Source organism: Schistocerca americana, chromosome 3 (assembly GCF_021461395.2).
Source record: "Schistocerca americana isolate TAMUIC-IGC-003095 chromosome 3, iqSchAmer2.1, whole genome shotgun sequence".
Taxonomy (NCBI): Eukaryota; Metazoa; Arthropoda; class Insecta; order Orthoptera; family Acrididae; genus Schistocerca; species Schistocerca americana.
In genome coordinates, this window is record NC_060121.1 from 963,860,567 (window position 1) to 963,884,818 (window position 24,252).

At 43.9% G+C, this 24,252-nt stretch overlaps 1 protein-coding gene and 1 pseudogene across 1 annotated transcript in view; one reads left to right on the top strand and one right to left on the bottom strand.

Annotated features, from left to right (window-relative positions):
* LOC124605793 (protein Skeletor, isoforms B/C) overlaps nucleotides 1-24,252 on the bottom strand; it is a 686,779-nt gene that overhangs the window by 84,189 nt on the left and 578,338 nt on the right. The window contains exons 6-7 of the mRNA XM_047137685.1: nucleotides 15,214-15,394; nucleotides 3,560-3,744 (exon numbers count right to left, since the gene is read on the bottom strand). Of these exons, the coding sequence (XP_046993641.1) occupies nucleotides 3,560-3,744; nucleotides 15,214-15,394 (366 nt within the window). The remainder of the gene's footprint in view (nucleotides 1-3,559; nucleotides 3,745-15,213; nucleotides 15,395-24,252) is intronic.
* LOC124607632 lies at nucleotides 24,066-24,183 on the top strand (annotated as a pseudogene).

Sequence of the window (24,252 nt, forward strand, 5' to 3'; positions counted from 1 at the left end):
CGTTTCGTCACAGGGTTATTTGGTAACCGTGATAGCGTTACGGAGATGTTTAGCAAACTCAAGTGGCAGACTCTGCAAGAGAGGCGCTCTGCATCACGGTGTAGCTTGCTCGCCAGGTTTCGAGAGGGTGCGTTTCTGGATGAGGTATCGAATATATTGCTTCCCCCTACTTATACCTCCCGAGGAGATCACGAATGTAAAATTAGAGAGATTAGAGCGCGAACGGAGGCTTTCAGACAGTCGTTCTTCCCGCGAACCATACGCGACTGGAACAGGAAAGGGAGGTAATGACAGTGGCACGTAAAGTGCCCTCCGCCACACAACGTTGGGTGGCTTGCGGAGCATAAATGTAGATGTAGATGTAGATGTAGATGAGCGAAAGGCTATTTACAACTTGTTTAGAAACTAGGTGGCAGTAAGATCCGAGGGGCGTCAAAGGAAAGCAGTGGCTGAGAAGGGAGTGAGAAAGGTTCTAGCCTATCCCCGAAGTTATTCAATCTCTACACTGAACAAGCAGTAAAGGAAACCAAACAAAACTTTGCAGTAGGAATTAAAGTTCAGCGAAAAGAAATAAAACCTTTGAGGTGTACCGATGATATTGTAATTCTGTCAGAGACAGCAAAGGACTTGGAAGAGCAGCTAAACGGAATTTGCACTGTCTTGAAACGAGGATGCAAGATGAAAATCAACAGAAACAAAACAAGGTTAATAGATACTTTTCTTTCTTCTCTTCTTTCATGTCTCCTTGGGCATTTGCTGAGCAGAAATTTCAGCCTTTCGGACTCTTAATCGGTTCGTGGCTACCAATGTTCTTGCCGCATTCTGCGCTATATTTATTGTCGTCTGTTCCAAGACTTTTATTCTTACTGAATCCCCATCATTGAAGGAGATAATTGCATCACACACGCCCAATCTTAAGGTTTTTATGCCTACAAAGACTTTTTTTTAAAAACCCGTGTCCATACAATGGCAGTAAACGCCTCGTTAACATTTGTGTCTTACAATAAAGGCTTTTTTTTAGCAAGTCAGGATTTGCTAAGTCCCTGAATATAGGCTTAATGCCCTCCACAACTGCTTCAGGTACTGAGTGCTTATGTTTGAATTCATCTAGTTTGCTTGCTGCCTCTGCTTTTCGGTACTTGCACCATGCATCCGGTGCAGGTGGGCACAAATTATGTGCAGGGTTAGTATCTGTGGACAGCCTGTGAAAGTCTGTTGCTCACACTGCTCTTTTCTTGCATTTCGAATCATATGTGTTTTTGCTAATGACCTTGCCATAGTATTCCTGAAATTCTTCAATAACTTTGTCAATAAGCCTTCCAGCATATTTTATCCTTTTTCCATCTGATAACTTGGTGTCTCCAAATTTCTTTTTCAGCTGAGGAAGGCGGGCTCCCATCCTTTTCTTTATATGGCCCTCACATTCAAGCTTTGTAATAGGTTCATCATAGGGTTTGCTTTTTGAAACAGTGTTGAAGAATTTGCAGTCTCCATCTTCCAGATATTTCATATTTCGAACTCCTCGCTTTTATTGTGAGCGATGAATAATAGCCATAGTTACCCCTTGCTCCATACTACCACTTGACCCTTCATAGTTCTTTGTACATGAGGGCCTATGGGCACTCTTTGTCTCTTCATTATCACCTACTAAGGTGCACCTTGGCAGTACATAGTGAGAACTTCAAAAAACCTTATCAGTACCAAGACTTGTTGCAGTACCTAATTTATTTTTGGAAGTGTGGCCCATTTTTTGCCATGACCAATTAAATGCTGCACTAATATCTATTACACCACGATTCTCACTGACTGCTTTTGCAGCTATAGTTTTCATGTATTCTGTTGCAACAGAGTCTATGCATTTTCCACTAATTTCAGTATACTTCTCATATTGTATAGGTGGGCTTGGTAGATTCAGAAGAGCACAAAGTAGTTTCCACCACTGCTACCTCTCCCAATACACCTAACTTCGTAAAATAACGTCACATTGGCTTCACATAATTCATTATTTGAGAATATGGCAGAAGTTATAAATGATCGATCAACACCACATATTGTGCATATAATTTTAAGTTTATAGACTAATCCAATACTGGCCAGTCACATCTTAGGAAAGCACTATATCTCAATTTCATAATTTAAATGCTACAGTCTCTTTGAACACAGGTGTCAAAACATTCAAATCTATATTCACATTTACACCATCGTTTTCATGGGGAGGTAATGTGTCTTATCCGCAATGAGCTTGCAGTTTTTTTCCGATGCACTGGTACGAGTGTCAACAGATTTATCGCGACTACAACTATTATTTTGCACTATTTAACTACTGTCCAGAACTGGTGTAGTTCTATAGTACCCATTTCCCTTGTTCTGGCGTCTCGTAATGATACATTTTGGTTTAGTCATTTTAAATGAAAGGAACAACACACAACAGTTTCACTATAAACACAGCAAGCTAACAAATATCGAAATATTTGTTTTGTTTTCAAATATTTACAAGCATATGCTGCTTTCCTATATATTTATTCTTTAATGAAATTTGTCATTAAAAATACATCACTTTTTCAAACCAACAGCTCAATTCATGGAATAAATAATAGAAATAAGGATTTAAAGTCACTTACTGCTCTTATACAAAAAGGTGTGCATTATTCAGGAACACACATTTTCAACAACTTGCCAGGAGCCATAAAAAGCTTAACAATCAATGAAATTCAGTTTAAGAGAAGCCTAAAGGATTTAATGATTGCCAACTCCTTCCACTCCATTGATGAATTTCTCTGTAGAGAATGTGATTTGTGCATATATATATATATATATATATATATATATATATATATATATATATATATATGGTTGCCAACTCCTTCTACTCCATTGATGAATTTCTCTGTAGAGAAAGTGATTTGTGCGTATATCTAACTTCTGCACCATTTCAGTGCAGTAATGTGTTCATTGTAAATAAGTATTGTAGTAGTTCTCTTATATGTTTATTACCTTATAAATAAAAATTAAAAAAAACATTTGTGAATTTAGTAAATGAGTGTTTGTAAAATGATTCTTTCATATAGTCATCATTAAAAAAAAGACGATCATTCCACTTGGGACCTGTGGAATGCTACATTAGCTAATTTGTTTTTGTTGTAAATATTTGTCATGTATTGTTGTTTTTCTGACATGTTCTAGATCCTGGAGGACCTCCTCACTATGGATCAATTGGAATGAAAGTAAATCTAATCTAATCTAAAACAGCTAGCACACTTGAGTTCAGTGACGGCAGCCACCTTTAACGCAACTGCCGCTAGCGCTCCTTACGGTGCGATTCGGCACTAGCAAACTACGCGAGACAAAACTTGATGTATTTCCCTCCAAATTGACACTATAATCACCTCTGTAGGTACTATGAATTAATTTATATTATTTTTCAAAGTTGTCAAGTCCTTTTTGAAACACCCTAAAGTTTCTGAATCACCACCCTTGTTATGCAGGGCTTATCACAGAAGGCGACGCGACGCCACGGCGCGACTGCAGCGCCAGCAGAGCGCGGCGGCGAGCCACTGACCTGCCCTGCTCGCCGCTGAGCCCGAAGGCGACGTACTGGTCCTCGCGGATGCGCGCGTCCAGCTGCACCTGCACGCCGTCGGCCATCATCTGCCAGCGCACCTGCAGGCGGTCGCCCAGCAGCTGCCGGCAGTTGCCCGAGCCCACCTCCTCCACGTCCCCGGGCGCTGGCGCCGTGCTGCTCGTCTGCGGAAAACCGCCACTCTCCTCACTAGCTGCGTGGGACGCTTCTGATGCAATTCTCATGTACAAAAAACGATGTTGGGTTGTGTTTAAGATCAAGAGACAAAATATTAGTATTTTTATATGTCCATCCTTGTGATTGGAGGTCTGACGGACTTCGACTGTTCACTAATGTAATAAAATGGAACACCTACAGCCGTCCTTATGATGTCGTTCACTTCATGGCTACCAGTTTTGATGCTTCAGTGCACCATCTTCAGGACTGTATGCATAAACAGTAATGACAGCATCACCAGTTTACCAGCCATGCAATACAAAGACAGATTAAAAACAGAATAAGAATCAAGGACAAGAGTCTACAATTGAATTTACAGTAATCACTTGATGAAAGCAACAGCTACAACCATTGCCACAAAGCTAAAGTGTACCATTACGAATTTGCACTGTATCATCATCACTGTAATGTGGGGTCGAGCCTGTTACTATGGATTTGGCAATGGTAGTGTCGGAAGGTGGCTGGATGCCCTTCCTGTCACCATCCCATATCCCCCCCCCCCCCCCCCCCAAGACAGAAGAAGTGTACCTCAGCTGTCTGCATCTAGTGTAAGCCATGAAATAGTGCGAGTCTTGTAACTGAGGCGGGACATGGGGACCAGCCCAGTATTCACATCACGAGATGTGGAAAACCGCCTAAAAACCACATTCGCCGGGCGGATTCGGTCCGGGCCCGGCACGTCTACCCGAGTCCAGGAAGCAGCGCATTAGCGGTCACGGCTAACCTGGCATGTCACGAATTTCCACTGTATACATTGTACAAATATACTATTTATTAATAACTTCATTAATTAAATGGTGATGGCCTTGCTACAGTGGATACACTGGTTCCCGTCAGATCACTGAAGTTAAGTGCTGTCGGTCGTGGCTGGCAGTTGGATGGGTGACCATCTGGGCCGCCATGCGCTGTTGTCATTTTTTGGGGTGCACTCAGCCTCGTGATGCCAATTGAGGAGCTACTCGACCGAACAGTAGCGGCTCCGGTCAAAGAAAACCGTCGTAATGACTCGGAGAGCGGTGTGCTGACCACACGACCCTGCTATCCACATCCTCAGCTGAGGATGACCCATAGGTCAGATGGTCCCGATGGGCGACTTGTGCCTGAAGACGGAATGCTCATTTATTAAATATTCCATGATTTTTATTATTATTTAATTAATGAAGTTATTAATAAATAGTATATTTTTACAATGTATACAGCGAAAGTTCATTATACTATACTTTAGCTACGTGACAATGGATGCATCTGTTGTTTTTATCAAATCATTACTGTAAATTCACTTGTAGAGTCTTGTCCATTCTTATTCTGTTTTTAATCTGTCTTTGTGTTGCATGGTTGGTAAACTGATGATACTATCATTACTGTTTATACATACAGCCCTTAAGCCATAAAATAAATGATACCATAAGGGCGGCTGTAGGTGTTCCATTTTATTACAAAATATTAATCATCCCTTGAATTGAACAATGTGGTCGCCATGTGTAAATATAAAGCTTTAGGGAGCTTATATAAGTATTTTTCTCTTTTTTTATTCATATATTTAGTAATAAATGTCAAGAAATTCAAATATAACAAATATATATCTATGTTTCAATCTACACTGTCAATTATATGTATATCAAAAAAAGTTTTGCATCAACCCGGTTCCCGGAACTCCTGAAGATAGACGTTGACTGTGGATATTGTATCACAGACACAGTCCCTCTGACTCTTCGGAGATCTCACTAAACCCGCCCATAGATATAAACAATCATGCATTATCAGCGCCTATTAGACGGAGGGTGTCCGACAGCCGATCAGTTCCAGTCATTCCACCAGGAAGGAGGTACATCGCTTGTGTTGTCTGTAGTTCAACCATGCCTCGACAGTCAATACCGCGGTTCGTTCGCGTCCGCATCGTTACTTTGTGCCAGGAAGGACTCCCAAAAAGGGAAGTGTCCAGGCGTCTCGGAGTGAACCAAAGAGATGCAAAGTTCGGACATGGAGGAGATACAGATAGTCAGGAACTGTCGATGACATGCCTCGCTCAGTCCGCCCACGGGCCACTACTGCAGTGGCTGACCGCTACCTACGGATTATGGCTCGAAGGAACCCTGACAGCAATGCCACCATGTTGAATAATGCTTTTCGTGCAGCCACAGGACGTCGTGTTACGACTCAAACTGTGCGCAATAGGCTGCATGATGCGCAACTTCACTCCCGACGTCCATGGACAGGTCCATCTTTGCAACCACGACAACATGCAGCGCGGTGCAGATGGGCCCAAAAACATGAGATTGGACTGCTCAGGATTGGTGTCACCTTCTCTTCACCGATGAGTGTCACATATGCCTTCAACCAGACAATTGTCGGAGACGTGTTTCGAGGCAACCCGATCAGGCTGAAGGCCTTAGAGACACTGTCCAGCGAGTGCAGCAAGGTGGAGGTTCCCTGCTATTTTGGGGTGGCATTAAGTGGGGCCGACGTACGCCGCTGGTGGTCATAGAAAGCGCCGTAACGGCTGTACGATACGTGAATGCCATCCTCCGACCGATAGTGCAACGATATCGTCAGCGTATTGGCGAGGCATTCGTCTTCATGAACGACAATTCGCGCCCCTATCGTGCACATCTTGTGAATGACTTCCTTCAGGATAACGACATTGCTCGACTAGAGTAGCCAGCATGTTCTCCAGGCATGAACCTTATTGAACACGCCTGGGATAGATTGAAAAGGGCTGTTTATGGACGACGTGGCCCACCAACCACTCTGAGGGATCTACACCAAATCGCTGTTGAAGAGTGGGACAATCTGGACCAACAGTGCCTTGATGAACTTTTGGGTAGTATGACACGACGAATACAGGCATGTATCAGTGCCAGAGACCGTGCTGCTGGGTGTTAGAGGTACCAGTGTGCACAGCAATCTGCACCACCACCTCTGAAGGTCTCGCTGTATGGTGGTACAACATGCAATGTGTGGCTTTCATGAACAATAAAAAGGGCGAAAATGATGTTTATTCTGAACTCTATTCCAATTTTCTGAACAGGTATATATATATATATATATATATATATATATATATATATATATATATATATATATATATAGTTGGGCATCACCTCGGTTCCGAGAATTCCGGAACCTTATATATATATATATATATATATATATATATATATATATAGTTGGGCATCACCTCGGTTCCGAGAATTCCTCAACCTGTACAGAAAATTGGAATAGAGTTCAGAATAAACATCATTTTCGCCCTTTTTATTGTTCATGAAAGCCACACATTGCATATATATATATATATATATATATATATATATATATATTGAGCATGCACATGTGCACACCATCAGCAAATGTGCAAACTATTAGAGTTGGAATTCTCTGAGACACACAGAATGGCCACTAGAATGCAGTAGTGTTGTTCCTGTTTACATCCTTATCAACACCTGGCAGAATTCGAAAGGAGGCTCGTGGTGAGCATGCATTTCACCAACTGGTCGAATCGTACACTGTCCAGATCTGTGGGGCATTCATATGTGACAGTGGCCTAATGTTTGACTGCGTGGAACCATGAAGCCAAAGGTAATAACCAACAACATTTTTATAGCAATGTCAGGACAATGGCACACCTTCCTCATCCATCCTCCCCCCCTCCACCCCCCACCCTCCCGATCGGACATGCAGAATACAGATATACAGTTTCAAAGTTCTCGTATATTCAGTTTTTACTCAGAAAAATCTACAGCTAATTTATTCTAAAAATTTCAGTCTCGCTAAATTGACTTCAGTTGTTTTTAGTGAATAGCGAAATGCTATATACACTCCTGGAAATTGAAATAAGAACACCGTGAATTCATTGTCCCAGGAAGGGGAAACTTTATTGACACATTCCTGGGGTCAGATACATCACATGATCACACTGACAGAACCACTGGCACATAGACACAGGCAACAGAGCATGCACAATGTCGGCACTAGTACAGTGTATATCCATCTTTCGCAGCAATACAGGCTGATATTCTCCCATGGAGACGATCGTAGAGATGCTGGATGTAGTCCTGTGGAACGGCTTGCCATGCCATTTCCACCTGGGGCCTCAGTTGGACCAGCGTTCGTGCTGGACGTGCAGACCGCGTGAGACGACGCTTCATCCAGTCCCAAACATGCTCAATGGGGGACAGATCCGGAGATCTTGCTGGTCAGGGTAGTTGACTTACACCTTCTAGAGCACGTTGGGTGGCACGGGATACATGCTGACGTGCATTGTCCTGTCAGAACAGCAAGTTCCCTTGCCGGTCTAGGAATGGTAGAACGATGGGTTCGATGACGGTTTGGATGTACCGTGCACTATTCAGTGTCCCCTCGACGATCACCAGTGGTGTACGGCCAGTGTAGGAGATCGCTCCCCTCACCATGATGCCGGGTGTTGGCCCTGTGTGCCTCGGTCGTATGCAGTCCTGATTGTGGCGCTCACCTGCACGGCGCCAAACACGCATACGACCATCATTGGCACCAAGGCAGAAGCGACTCTCATCGCTGAAGACGACACGTCTCCATTCGTCCCTCCATTCACGCCTGTCGCGACACCACTGGAGGCGGGCAGCACGATGTTGGGGCGTGAGCGGAAGACGGCCTAACGATGTGCGGGACCGTAGCCCAGCTTCATGGAGACGGTTGCGAATGGTCCTCGCCGATACCCAAGGAGCAACAGTGTCCCTAATTTGCTGGGAAGTGGCGGTGCGGTCCCCTACGGCACTGCGTAGGATCCTACGGTCTTGGCGTGCATCCGTGCGTCGCTGCGGTCCGGTCCCAGGTCGACGGGCACGTGCACCTTCCGCCGACCACTGGCGACAACATCGATGTACTGTGGAGACCTCACGCCCCACGTGTTGAGCAATTCGGCGGTACGTCCACCCGGCCTCCCGCATGCCCACTATACGCCCTCGCTCAAAGTCCGTCAACTGCACATACGGTTCACGTCCACGCTGTCGCGGCATGCTACCAGTGTTAAAGACTGCGATGGAGCTCCGTATGCCACGGCAAACTGGCTGACACTGACGGCGGCGGTGCACAAATGCTGCGTAGCTAGCGCCATTCGACGGCCAACACCGCGGTTCCTGGTGTGTCCGCTGTGCCGTGCGTGTGATCATTGCTTGTACAGCCCTCTCGCAGTGTCCGGAGCAAGTATGGTGGGTCTGACACACCGGTGTCAATGTGTTCTTTTTTCCATTTCCAGGAGTGTATTTTGATGCAATTTGATACATAATTGATGTTAAGCTTATTCTGTGTCACTCTTGAAATTGTGCGACCTAGGAAAGCTAAACCAACTTGTACTACATGTCAGAGTACATTATTGTTTTTTCCATTTCGTTACATCGTATATCGAGGTGAGAGACGTGTACAAAACTAATATTTTCTGGTATTTGTTTGCAAATTTCGGCATGTGCTTCTGCTTTTGACCATAGAATAGTAGCAACTTCAAATTATGGCCCGTTTTATAAATGGCAAGTTTTTCCTAGTAACAAGGTTCTGTTCATGGCAACTATCACATTCCTTATGACCAGAAGTGTCTAGTAAGTCATTTGGACATCTCAAGAGTGAAAATTAGTCTTGCTAGCTAATTAGCATGCTCATGCAGTCTACGAATGTTTTCTGTTACTTACGGGATAGTACCACCACGGCGGCTGGCGAACACCACATGAAAGACATGCAAAAAAGGAAGTAGGTACCAATTAGAAACATTAAAAGCACAGGTAACAGCAATCACAGGGTGTCGACTGTACAAAGTTGCCGCTTGCTTCTTTGCGGTAAGTGAGCTTTACCAAAACTGAAGGAGCACCCTTGCATAGAGAATGTACCATATGCCTTGAAGGTGAGATGACTGCACTCACCTATCTCCTGCTATCAGCGTTGTGGAGAAGCACAAAAAATAGCCATTTCTGCTTTCTTCGTTTGAGTTGCCTCGCAAGCAACAATACTAACATTCATGTTTGGCGGCTTGCTTATGTACCACCTAATATGAAGATATGGAGGACTCATAAGATATTTTGGCTCACTGTCAATCTCTTTCTGAGAAAACCACCCCTAAAAGTTCATGGTGCGGAAACATTTTCATCTCACATGAAGAATGGCTCTGAGCACTATGGGACTTAACATCTGAGGTCATTAGTCCCCTAGAACTTAGAACTACTTAAATCTAACTAACCGAAGGACATCACACACGCCCATGCCCGAGGCAGGATTCGAACCTGTGACCGGTGCGGTCGCGCGGCTCCAGACTGAAGCGCGTAGAACCGCTCGGCCACACTGGCCGGCTCACATGAAGACCACAGCGCATATTTTCCGAAAAATCGGCAAAAGAAACTTTTTCGTCTGCCGCTTATGTAATGCATAACGTTAAAGTCCTTCAAAGAAAACGGTGCTAGCCGAGATATCAGGCTAATTGCTTGAGAGGGGAGGAGCTGTGTTCGGCTCCTACATGCTCTCTGCAAGTTTCTCAGCTATATTTTTATCCGTGTCAAAATTGGTGGGGATAAGGTAAATAAATCAATAGTAATACAAGGCAAGTGAATAAAATGCATATTTTAATTCTGGTCGTTTTACAATCGCTTTTTTTATATGTTACATATTCACATATCTATTCACATTTGCCGGACGCGGTGGGCGAGCGGTTCTAGGCGCTACAGTCTAGAACCGCGCGACCGCTACGGTCGCAGGTTCGAATCCTTCCTCGGGCATGGGTGTGTGTGATGTCCTTAGGTTAGTTAGGTTTATGTAGTTCTAAGTTCTAGGGGACTGATGACCTTAGGAGTTAAGTCCCATAGTACTCAGAGCCATTTGAACCACATTCACATTTCCTCCGAAAAACTAGATGAATAGTAACTACACCAATATTCGAAGCAAATATATTCATGATATCAAGAATTTCTAATGTATGCAGACTTCTAGTAAATACGACGTTCATTCCCAAGATTCGGCAAAAAAGAGTTGATATACATTTAAAAATATTTCTTTTTCGGGAATTAATTATGAAGCATACTATGCATACGATAACTTCTTCCGAAAAATCGGAGCAAAAAGTTGGTCATGAATTTTTCTGTGAATCGTTAATGTGGAATTCCCGCTGGACAAACTGCAATTATGAAGCTAGGAAATAATTTTTTTAACTTGGCGATAAAAGTAAACATCACATGGCTGGCATACAGTCACCGAATCTCGGTATCATTGTGCCTTTGTGGTGTACTTCGTAGAGAACAGTGCGTGACGACTATCCACCTCGATCAAATGGTTCAAATGGCTCTGAGCACTATGGGACTTAACATTTGAGGTCATCAGTCCCCTAGAACTTAGAACTACTTAAACCTAACTAACCTAAGGACATCACACACATCCATGCCCGAGGCAGGATTCGAACCTGCGACCGTAGCGGTCGCGCGGTTCCAGACTGCAGCGCCTAGAACCGCTCGGCCACCGCGGCCGGTCCATCTCGATCGTCGTTGACTGTAACTGTCATTATTTTGCAGAAAGAATGGTATAAGAGTCGCCTGAAAAGAATACAGGACCAGAATTTATCAATTCCGAGACGACAGGAAGTTGTTTGGAATGCAAACGGTTTTCCTACACCGTATTAGGCGTGGTAATGTGTTGTGGTGGTGGTGTTTCCGTACATTTGCCCACCCCCTGCACAAACATTTCATTATACATGACGGTGTATGTCTGTCGACTCTTGCGATCCAATATGGAACAAGAAGTATGGTTTTGTAACGTTCTGAACATACGTTCTGTAAACTGAATTCGTCAATTTCCACGATTTGCAGCAAGTGACGTACTTTGTTGAATGTTTGACCTCTTGTATAACTGAAGGACTTATGAGCACGTAAGAGGCAGTCGTAAAAGTTTATTTTGTCGATTTCTCGGAATGTACGCGTTTCCAGACCCCATATATGACGAAAACTGGTCAGTTTTAGTTTCTCTATCGTTTCTGCTAATTTTGAGTTGATTGCGCGTCATGAACTTAATGGGCGATTTTCTAAAAAAAAATGGTGGTAGTAAACCAAAATATCTTACAATCCTTCAATTTAGGAGGTACACAAACGGCCTGTGGATCACGAGCCGAACAGGCTGGCCGTGTCCGAAACCTTCTCCTTGTAACTGATGTCATTTTGTAACGAATATGAATGTATTAAGTGTTTTCATGATGGTGATACTTGCAGGGACGATGGAGAAGGGCAGCTGTATCAATTTGAGATGAGGAATCCTAATCTGGAAACGAGGCAGTCTGCTGCTGATGATAAAAATCTATGTGTACACTATTTTGTAATACATTATTTATGTGCATAATTTACAAAAGATAGCACTATCGCAACAGGTAACCATTATAGGTAAATGGGATGATGGTTCGTCGCTAACTGTCAACTAGGCAAGGAGATGCTCTTTTCTTGCTTTATCTCCATTTTGCCACACCACTGCACTTGTAACGCCAAAAGTGAGTACAATGGGAACTCGATGATTTTACGGTTCTATTCATGCATCAGCTTGTGCGTGTAATAATTTGGAAAAAACAAATGAATCGTTTGTAGCACCTCTGTACTTTTGCGGGAAAGTGAGGATCGATCATACAGCGCTGGAAAGCCAGTTAGGTGAACACCACGCGACATTCGAAGTCAGCACGAGGGAAAGACGACACTTTGTACCTTTCGGTCGTTATGTTGTGGCACCACTTGTGCTATTTTCTTTGATCGTGGGAGTAGTCTTGTTAACATGGTCTTAACCTGGTGTCTCCTACGTGGTTACTTGTCTCGATCCAATCTGTCGGCCGTACAGGAATACCATGTTGCTAATTCAGTAAATTGTGCTAAGTCTGATCGACGGTACACTTTCGGTTGTAAACACATTTTTTCCGACTGAATTCTCCAGAATAAGGCGTTTAAAGAGTTTAGAATAATGCTAGAATAACGAAGACGCTGGGTATCTCTCGAAAACGCAGAAGACTGCAGCCTTAAATATCTTTGTATCAGAACTGGCGACGTCAGTGTACACATGCGGCCATCTCCAGTCACTACCCCTCGTAATGTACTCGTATACCTACATTCCGTATTTCAGACTCATAAATCTCCGTCATACCTGAATGTTTGTATCATTTTTACGGAAACACACTTTCCACAGATAGTACATCACTTCCGAAGTAATAGACTCACTTCATAGTAATGTAAGGCGGTGGTGATGAATTTTACCTCCTCGTACAGTTCGAGCACCTGTTAAAGTTCATGGTGCAGGACGGATGATTCGGTTGCAGAGGACTGAAACTGTCCCCGAACCAGTGAAGAGGATATGAAGTTATTACATACCTTCTTATCCACATTTATTTCTCTAGAGTTTAGCAAAATAATATTTTTGATGATGTAAATCCATAATTCTCTATTTATCAGTATTTAATGCACCATATTTACGGTATAATGTGTCTTCAATTTAATGTAGCAGTAACATACGCATCCTTTTCCCGAAATTCCGTACCTTTACACTGTATCGCCGTATCTCAGCTTATTTGGAACTAATATACACTATTGGCCATTAAAATTGCTACACCACCAAGATGACGTGCTACAGACGCGAAATTTAACCGACAGGAAGAAGATGCTGTGACATGCAAATGACTAGCTTTTGATTAGCTTTTCAGAGCATTCACACAACGTTGGCGCCGGTGGCGACACCTACAATGTGCTGACATGAGGAAAGTTTCCAACCGATTTCTCATACACAAACAGCAGTTGACCGGCGTTGCCTGGTGAAACGTTGTTGTGATGCCTCGTGTAAGGAGGAGAAATGCGTACCATCATGTTTCCGACTTTCATAAAGATCGGATTGTAGCCTATCGCGATTGCGGTTTATCGTATCGTGACATTGCTGCTCGCGTTGGTCGAGATCCAATGACTGTTAGCAAAATATGGAATCGATGGGTTCAGGAGGATAATACGGAACGCCGTGCTGGATCGCAACGGCCTCGTATCACTAGTAGTCGAGATGACAGGCATCTTATCCGCATGGCTGTAACGGATCGTGCAGCCACGTCTCGATCCCTGAGTCAACAGATGGGGACGTTTTCAAGACAACAACCATCTGCACGAACAGTTCGGCGACGTTTGCAACAGCATGGACTATCAGCTCGGAGACCATGACTCCGGTTACCCTTGACGCTGCATCACAGACAGGAGCGCCTGCGATGGTGCGATGGTGTACGACGAACCTGGGTGCACGAAATGCAAAACGTCATTTTTTCGGATGAATCCAGGTTCTGTTTACAGCATCATGATGGTCGCATCCGTGTTTGGCGACATCGCGGTGAACGCACATTGGAAGCGTCTAATTGTCATCGCCATGCTGGCGTATCACCCGGCGTGATGGTATGGGGTGCCATTGGTTACACGTCTCGGTCACCTCTTGTTCGCATTGACGGCACTTTGAACAGTGGACGTCACATTTCAGATGTGTTACGACCCGTGGCTCTACCCTTCATTCGATCCCTGCGAAACCCTACATTTCAGCAGGATAATGCACGACCGCATGTTGCAGGTCCTGTACGGGCCTTTCTGGATACAGAAAATCTTCGACTGCTGCCCCGGCCAGCACATTCTCCAGATCTCTCACCAATTGAAAACGTGTGGTCAATGGTGGCCGATCAACTGGCTCGTCACAATACGCCAGTCACTACTCTTGATGAACTGTGGTATCGTGTTGAAGCTGCATGGGCAGCTGTACCTGTACACACCATCCGAGCTCTGTTTGACTCAATGCCCAGGCGTATAATGGCCAGAGGTGGTTGTTCTGGGTACTGATTTCTCAGGATCTATGCACCCAAAGTGCGTGAAAATGTAATCACATGTCAGTTCTAGTATAATATATTTGTGAAATGAATACCCGTTTATCATCTGCATTTCTTCTTGGTGTAGCAATTTTAATGGCCAGTAGTGTTGCTTCTTAACAGAAGTATGTTGCGGAACCATCATTACTACACTTTTGTAACTGTGAATTAGTGTATGTCCTAGGGCAACTCGCCTATAAACGAAAGTAACATGTGTTTTGACGAAAGCATGTAATTCGTCCGATGCTGAACTGTATCAGTTCGAAACTGGTAACGGTACTTTTTTAATAATGTAACCTAAAATCAATTTGAGACTCGTTGCTACTGTATACCGTCAACAATCTGTTCCACATATATTTAACAAACATTATATAACAAGTAAGTGCGTGCCGTGATGACGATGTATTAATTATTAGACGTAAGGAGCACTGTCTTTGCTAACAAGCCCAAATCTGAAATGGTCTGCGTAAACAACGCGGTAAAAAAGTAGCTGCGACGCCGCACCAGAGAGGCTGATATACTGCAGCGAGTGGTTGTCGGGGCAGCAGGCGGCGCGAGTACTCACAGTGATCTTGGTCTGTCCCAGCGCCGGCGGCACGTCCAGGTCCTTGGGGATGAGCACGTGCCCGAAGTTGTGGCGGTACTGCACGCACCACACCGCCAGCCAGTCGATGTCGTACACGGTCAGGTTGCCCGGCAGCTGGATCTCGATGTCCTCACCCTGGTAGCCGCGCAGCGGGTCCAGGCTGCAACACGCGCGTGCCGCACTCATTACGCTGTACCGGGATGCCAGACACACACACACAGTCGCGAGGTGGTTCAGCAGTGGCTCCCAACGTGGGGGTAATTACCCCTTGGGCGGTAAAATGAGATTTTCTGAGGGGTAAAAACGAAACGATTCGATTCTGGTTCAAATGGCTCTGAGCACTATGGGACTTAACATCTTAGGCCATCAGTCCCCTAGAACTTAGAACTACTTAAACCTAACTAACCTAAGGACATCACACGCATCCATGCCCGAGGCAGGATTCGAACCTGCGACCGTAGCAGTCCCGCGGTTCCGGACTGAAGCGCCTAGAACCGCACGGCCACCGCGGCCGGCGATTCGATTTTGTTTCTGTCACGGAACTAAATTATTTTCAAAAGATCATTACCACTCTAATATTGAGTATTTAAGTTGTCAATAATTACTTTTTCGCAATTAGTAGTATTAATCTCGTGCAGGTTCGATTCCTCATATAGTCCACCCACTACACACATATGTTGTGCTTTGTTCCGACCATGGCTGATGATATATACGTAACAGATGCTAAATATCTCAAGAAGAAGTCTTAGCTAGTACCTGCAGTCGCCAAGGAATTGTTTCCTACTCTCTTCGCAAAAGACAAATGGATTAAAAGCGCGATACATCAATAACTACATAAGGCTCTGAGCACTATGGAACTTAACTTCTGAGGTCATCAGTCCCCTAGAACTTAGTTCTACTTAAACCTAACTAACCTAAGGACATCACACACATCCATGCCCGAGGCAGGATTCGAACCTGCGACCGGAGCGGCAGCGCGGTTCCGGACTGAAGCGCCTAGAACCGCTCGGCCACCCCGACCGGCAATAACTACATAAGGCAGTATTATTATTAGACTGGTTAGATATAAAGCATTAACAGTCCGAAGTCGTCCAATTTGTGTCAGTTCAGAAGTAAGGAGTCCATAATACAAGTGATTCACAAACAGTAAATACAGCGCACACATCTGAACTTGTTCAACTTTAAATGGGGTTGAAGTGTGCAGGTTAAGCAAGTGCCGCAACGGAGAGGAGTAATGCACGGAAGTACGTCTTGTAGCGAGTGTCTATCCTCACTGTGTGTAGTTAGCTTTCTTATCTTAGAAGAAGTTGTGGCTAGCACTTGCGATGCTCCACGATTCCTTCGTTATTCATTTGTTCTAACACCCCCCCCCCCCTCCTCCTTCACACACACACACACACACACACACACACGCAAAACTAACAAGGGAACCTCCCCATCTCACCGCCCTCAGACTTAGTTATAAGTTGGCACAGTGGATAGGCCTTGAAAAACTGAACACAGGTCAACCGAGAAAACAGGAAGAAGTTGTGATTCTTGAGTTTCTCCCAGCGTATTTGATAATCAAAATATCCACGGGTGTACTGCCGGTCTACAGTGTCCAACGGGCACAATATTTCGGCGATCATACATGTCGCCATCATCAGGTGAACTGACGGACTGAGCTCCTGTGAACGTGCCGGCACGGAGATCCGTACGCTATGGCTGCTCAGAGGGAACTGGGCAGCATACCCGAGGAAGAAGTTGTGTGGAACCGTGAAAAAAATCAGTAAAATATACAAACTGAGTAGTCCATGTGCAACATAGGTAACGTCAAGGAGCATCTGAGCGCGGGAACGACGTGGTCCCGTGGTTAGCGTGAGTAGCTACTGAACGAGAGGCCCTTGTTTCAAATCTTCCCTCGACTGAAAATTTTACTTTCTTTATTTTCGCAAAGTTATGATCTGTCCGTTCGTTCATTGACGTCCCTGTTCACTGCAATAAGTTTAGTGCCTGTGTTTTGCGACCGCACCGCAAAACCGTGCGATTAGTAGACGAAAGGACGTGCCTCTCCAATGGGAACCGAAAACATTTGATTGCAAGGTCATAGGTCAACCGATTCCTCCACGGGAAAACACGTCTGATATATTCTATACGACACTGGTGACGGCATGTGCGTCACATGACAGGAATATGTTGTCGACCCACCTAACTTGTACACTTGGCGAATGGGTAAAAAGATTCTTCTACCTTGCTCGATTTAGGTTTTCTTGTGGATGTGATAATCACTCCCAAAAAAGTGATGAAAACATAAGAAATTGTCACATAAACTGAAAATAAAAAATTAAACTTTTCACTCGAGTGAAGACTTGAACCTAGGACCTCTCGTTCCGTAGCTGCTCTCGCTAACCACGGGACCACGGCGCTACTTGACTCCCATTGTCCTTGATGTTGCATATCTTGGCATGGACTACTCAGTTTGTATATTTTACTAATTTTTTTCATAGTTCCACACAACTTCTTCCTGTTTTCTCGATTGATCTGTGTTCAGTTTTTCAAGGCCTATCCACTGTGCCAACTTATAACTAAATCTGAGAGGGGTGCGACGGGGAGGTTCCCTTGTAAGTATAATTCATCTATCTGTCATTATTTTAAAAATAAGTGTTCTATTCTTCAGTTTAGTCAGGTGCTAACGTTGGTAATGATGTGGAGGAGGCGGGGCAACAGATGGCAGAAGGCGGGGTGGGGGGGGGGGGGGGTGGGGGGGGGGCGGGGGAGGGGAGGGCGGGGGTACTATCTAATGTCTAACTGCATTCAGAGGTAACGGTCTAAGAAAGGTGGGAACCACTGGTGTACATCAATACACTGCAATTTGTGCCAGTTCAGAAGTAAGGAGTCCAGAAAACAAGTGATTCACAAACAGTAAATACAGCACACACATCTAAACTTGTTTGATTTTAAATGGGGTTGAAGTGTGGCAAAAGATGCATAGAACCATATTCAGACTATTTCTTGCTCGTTCCACTCTCGAACAGCACGTAGGTAAAATGGACGCCTAAGTCATTCAATGCGTGACACAATTTCATAATCGATTATTAATGTAAAGCCAAACGTGACACGTAACAAAAAACTGTTCGCTCCTAGCCAAAGTTTATAACAAGTGAATTCCCTTCTTTATACATAAGACATATTTATGACAACAGATAACACTGATACCTTAAAACCATTCTGAAAGTTTATTTTAGGATAGTGAAGCCAAACATGTTCTTGGCGGGGAGGGCTTTAAGAAATCCATACTACAAATTACGTAACCATTTGAAAACCTTGTGCCACGTTTTGCTACCTTCAACTGAGAATCTGTAACAACTAACTACCATAATATTATAATAGTTTTCATGGGGAACCTACTCATTTGGCTAGTTCCAAAATCATATCACGTGTTAACAATGGAAGGTGTTGTTATACATTAAAATTCAATTAAACGGTTGATTTGGAAAGTACGTTTATTCAGCAGATGCTGGAGGACAAAAGATCACGTTTTATACTTAGTATAAATGCAGTTCAAATGCATCAACTGAATTAATATTACTGGAATATGTATAACAATTTTAAATTCTCAATAACTTCGAAAATACAGGATGTTCCAAAAAGATTGTACGTATTTTTGAAACCATACATTCATTAAACTGCAAGACATGCAGCTACGAAGCTTGGGACACGTATTTAAGAATCTCGCAAGTTTAGATTACAGATGTTCAATATGTCGTCCACCAGCGACACGAACAATATCAAGTCAATACTCGAATTGCTTCCATACTCGGGTAAGTGCGTCCATCGTCACTGAGGTCGTGGCGACAGTTTCGGTTCTTCAACTCTTCTTCGTTCTGTTATAGCGTTGACGCATAAACGCTGTCCTTAATGAAACTCCGCAAGAAGAAGTCACAGGGCGTCAGATTTGATGAACGCGGAGCCCAGCTGAGAAGTGCTAAGTTGCCAACTGTTTGACGACCAGTCCGACTGCTCGGCAGAGTTTCATTCAGATATTTTCGCTCTTGGCCATTCCAATCCCAATGAGGGGATCTCCGTCTCTTCAAATGGCTCTGAGCACTATGCGACTCAACTTCTGAGGTCATCAGTCCCCTAGAACTTAGAACTACTCAAACCTAACTAACCTAAGGACACCGCACACATCCATGCCCGAGGCAGGATTCGAACCTGCGATCGTAGCGGTCACGCGGCTCCAGACCGTAGCGCCTAGAACCGCTCGGCCACTACGGCCGGCATCCCCGTCGCGTTGATAAATACGGTTGTCCTCGAACAGCCTCGGAAACAGCCACCTTTGTGGCCTAGCAAACCACTGCTGACCGTCTACAGCGTTTCCATCGAAGACGAATGTGTTATAAACACGCTGACTTTGGACGAACCTCGTACACGTTCATTGTGTGCATGTTGGTTCTGTAGGCACCAGATTCGAACATTTTCTTTACTTTCCTACTAAGATGGAATTTCGCTTCATCACTGAATACGATGCATTGTACACATATTTCAAGCTTCAAGACAGCCCTCTGTAGGAAGATAGGTTCATGGGATGGTTGCTAACTACTTCATAAATACTAGTAAAGTCATCCCCTACAGTGGACTACACAAAATAAAATATGATAAATAAAATACATGTTAACTTATTATAATGTAAAAGTTCCTATACCTAATACCGTTTCTAAGTGTGGTGTCCCCACTATTGCTGTTTCTAAGAGTGGTACCCCTCTATTACCGTTTCTAATAGCGGTGCCCCTCTAAATATCTTAGGATCCTACAAGTATGTACATCAGTGTGGTAAGTATATATATATATATATATATATATATATATATATATATATATATATATATATATAGTTCAAGTCAATCATGTTCCTATAAAGTTTGTGTAGTTCATCTCCTTCCTTTCATGAGTATCAAGCAATATAAATAAATGTTTTACTTAATAAATAAATAAATCTTCTTAGATAATTGCTGCTGCGTTCCATGCTGTATATCCATTCTGTATTTACCTTGTGGTATCTGTAAAATTCTATTCATAAATAAATATTTGTGTATGTCTCTCCATACTGTCAGATAATCACGAATTATATAATGTCAAATATTTCAGCAACATATATAAATTTTTCTAAGGGAGGGATGAGAGTATGAGCCGCAACAGAGGACTGACGTTTTGTTTTCTCCTTATTCTCCTTTCTATTTAATGGCGCATTAGTTCAGTACAGTAGATGAGCTTTAATTATGTCATTAGATGACTGCTAAATATGTTCTCTTAAATAATTCTTCCAATCTGAAGTGTCAAGCCTACATAACTCCAAAAATTTCATTACAAGTTCCCATTAGATTAGTGTTAAAGTGTTATACACTCCTGGAAATTGAAATAAGAACACCGTGAATTCATTGTCCCAGGAAGGGGAAACTTTATTGACACATTCCTGGGGTCAGATACATCACATGATCACACCGACAGAACCACAGGCACATAGACACAGGCAACAGAGCATGCACAATGTCGGCACTAGTACAGTGTATATCCACCTTTCGCAGCAATGCAGGCTGCTATTCTCCCATGGAGACGATCGTAGAGATGCTGGATGTAGTCCTGTGGAACGGCTTGCCATGCCATTTCCACCTGGCGCCTCAGTTGGACCAGCGTTCGTGCTGGACGTGCAGACCGCGTGAGACGACGCTTCATCCAGTCCCAAACATGCTCAATGGGGGACAGATCCGGAGAATCTTGCTGGCCAGGGTAGTTGACTTACACCTTCTAGAGCACGTTGGGTGGCACGGGATACATGCGGACGTGCATTGTCCTGTTGGAACAGCAAGTTCCCTTACCAGTCTTGGAATGGTAGAACGATGGGTTCGATGACGGTTTGGATGTACCGTGCACTATTCAGTGTCCCCTCGACGATCACCAGTGGTGTACGGCCAGTGTAGGAGATCGCTCCCCACACCATGATGCCGGGTGTTGGCCCTGTGTGCCTCGGCCGTATGCAGTCCTGATTGTGGCGCTCACCAGCACGGCGCCAAACACGCATACGACCATCACTGGCACCAAGGCAGAAGCGACTCTCATCGCTGAAGATGACACGTCTCCATTCGTCCCTCCATTCAAGCCTGTCGCGACACCACTGGAGGCGGGCTGCACGATGTTGGGGCGTGAGCGGAAGACGGCCTAACGGTGTGCGGGACCGTAGCCCAGCTTCATGGAGACGGTTGCGAATGGTCCTCGCCGATACCCCAGGAGCAACAGTGTCCCTAATTTGCTGGGAAGTGGCGGTGCGGTCCCCTACGGCACTGCGTAGGATCCTACGGTCTTGGCGTGCATCCGTGCGTCGCTGCGGTCCGGTCCCAGGTCGACGGGCACGTGCACCTTCCGCCGACCACTGGCGACAACATCGATGTACTGTGGAGACCTCACGCCCCACGTGTTGAGCAATTCGGCGGTACGTCCACCCGGCCTCCCGCATGCCCACTATACGCCCTCGCTCAAAGTCCGTCAGCTGCACATACGGTTCACGTCCACGCTGTCGCGGCATGCTACCAGTGTTAAAGACTGCGATGGAGCGCCGTATGCCACGGCAAACTGGCTGACACTGACGGCGGCGGTGCACAAATGCTGCGCAGCTAGCGCCATTCGACGGCCAACACCGCGGTTCCTGGTGTGTCCGCTGTGCCGTGCGTGTGATCATTGCTTGTACAGCCCTCTCGCAGTGTCCGGAGCAAGTATGGTGGGTCTGACACACCGGTGTCAATGTGTTCTTTTTTCCATTTCCAGGAGTGTAGATTTAAATCTTCTGGTATATTTCCAACAGTGGCTGCTGTAAGTAATTCTTTCCACATAAATCTATACTTTCACCTTTAGTTATAAGAATATATAAGACACCACGTAAGTTATTATCTCAGGCATACTAGTCTTTCAATAAATAATATTCTTTCCACTACTTTCATTCTGTATTCCATGAGTACATGTGATATAGCGTTCAAATCTAGTTTCTCTCCTCTCAACATATTCTCAATTACTCGTAACATTCTCATCTATCCATTATTCATTCTTCACAAAATAACATATACTTATTCCTCAGCATTAAATATATATATTTTCCTCTTATTCATCACCACTTACTTTTTACTACAACAACAACAACAACAACAACAACAATAATAATAATAATAATAATAATAATAATAATAATACCCTTTTCTCATCTTATATTCCATTTACCTCTCTCCGTATTACTATTTGTCCTCTTATTAAACTAAAATTACATTCACTCATCTCATTCAGTCACTCACATCACTCATATCAACATTACTATTATCACATGCCTCCTAAAGAAAATAATTCTGTTCAGTTCTCTGCCTCCTCTAATGTGTATATGCCTCCTCTAATGTGTATAAGCCTCAATAGCAACTCCTCTTATAACCAAATATCTTATTAGCTATTGGATGGTTCACATTGCTTTCTAGACTTACCTGCATTCATTAGATTGTAAATATCTGTATAACTTAAATGTAGGCCCATCATAACTGTATATCATATTAATTATCTTCTCCTTTTACATATATAATATCAAAATCATATTCTTGTAGTGATGCACACCAGCGTGCAAGACGTGAATGCAATAACTTGCATGATAGCAGGAAAGAAAGAGCTTGATGATCAGTATAAAGCTTAGTACGTTTTCCCCATAGAAAGTAGCGAAACTTGCGAAATGCCCATACTATGGCAAGTGTTTCGCGCTCGGTCACTGAATATGACTTTCTTTCAATTGTTAGTATGTTGGCAGAGCCAAATGATGAGAGTGGTGCAAACGTTGATGCTGCGAAGGTGTGGCGGGAAGATCGTGAAGAATTCAACAGGGTAGCAGAGAGAATACTCAGAAAAACACTTGGATTGCCTCCGCCATAATCCTGATTTGTTAAATATCCTTTCTTTGTAATGCGATATAATAGAAAACTTGGAATACCAAAAAAAAAGTGCTACCATTATCAATAGCGTACTGAAGCTCGTCAGAAATCGCTACACGTCTGCATTTGTCGTCGTAACTTAGAGCCTGTAACAGCTGTAACTTGGACGACTTCACAACCAAATGACCTCTCAAAACACGCCAAATTGTTTTCCTAGGCAGTTGACACTCCCGACTGGCACAATGAAATGATTTTCTACGACTACGTCGGAAAGCGGTTTGAATTCTTGCGATATTTTCGTCGGAAACACGAAAGCGCCCACGCCTCTTTCCTTTACATACACATCCTGTGGCTACAGACTGTCGACACTATCTGTGAATGCTCCATCCATTCGGAGGGTTAGTTTGGTACTTCAACCTGAAACATCTTGGGAGTGTAATCACGGAATTACACTTGGCACACTCGAGAACTCAAAATGATTTCTACTGCGGAGTAGCCATTTTGCAAACCGAGCAAACAGAAGACAACTGGCAGTGAATATAAAGCAGACAAAGTATTCGTTTTTCCAATAATACAGCCGTGGCGCCGCGATCGATAATTTTGAAAACGTAGTACTTTGTAATATGTATATTCTTTTTGAAACGCCCTGTATTACAGACGCCCAAACTCTAAAGAGTTTTGGAATCAGCGCAAAAATTTCTTTAAGGTGAGGCCCTTTATACATAAATTTTCCGTCATTTTCAATTTCGTAAAATTTCAATTATTTTATTTTGCTAAGGTGGCAGAGAGATTTGTTGATATAGTAATGGACTCATATGATTACTATCACATGGACATACGTTCAAACAAATTTATTATGCAACAGAAAAACCATTTTTAAGGCAATAATAATATAAATTGACCAACGGCCTTGCCGCAGCGGTAACACCGGTTCCCGTCAGTTCACCAAAGTTAAGCGGTGTCGGGCTGGGCTAGCACTTGGATGGGTGACCATCCGGTCTGCCTAGCGCTGTTGGCAAGCAGGGTGCACTCAGCCCTTGTGAGGCAAATTGAGGAGCTACTTGATTGAGAAGTAGCGGCTCCGGTC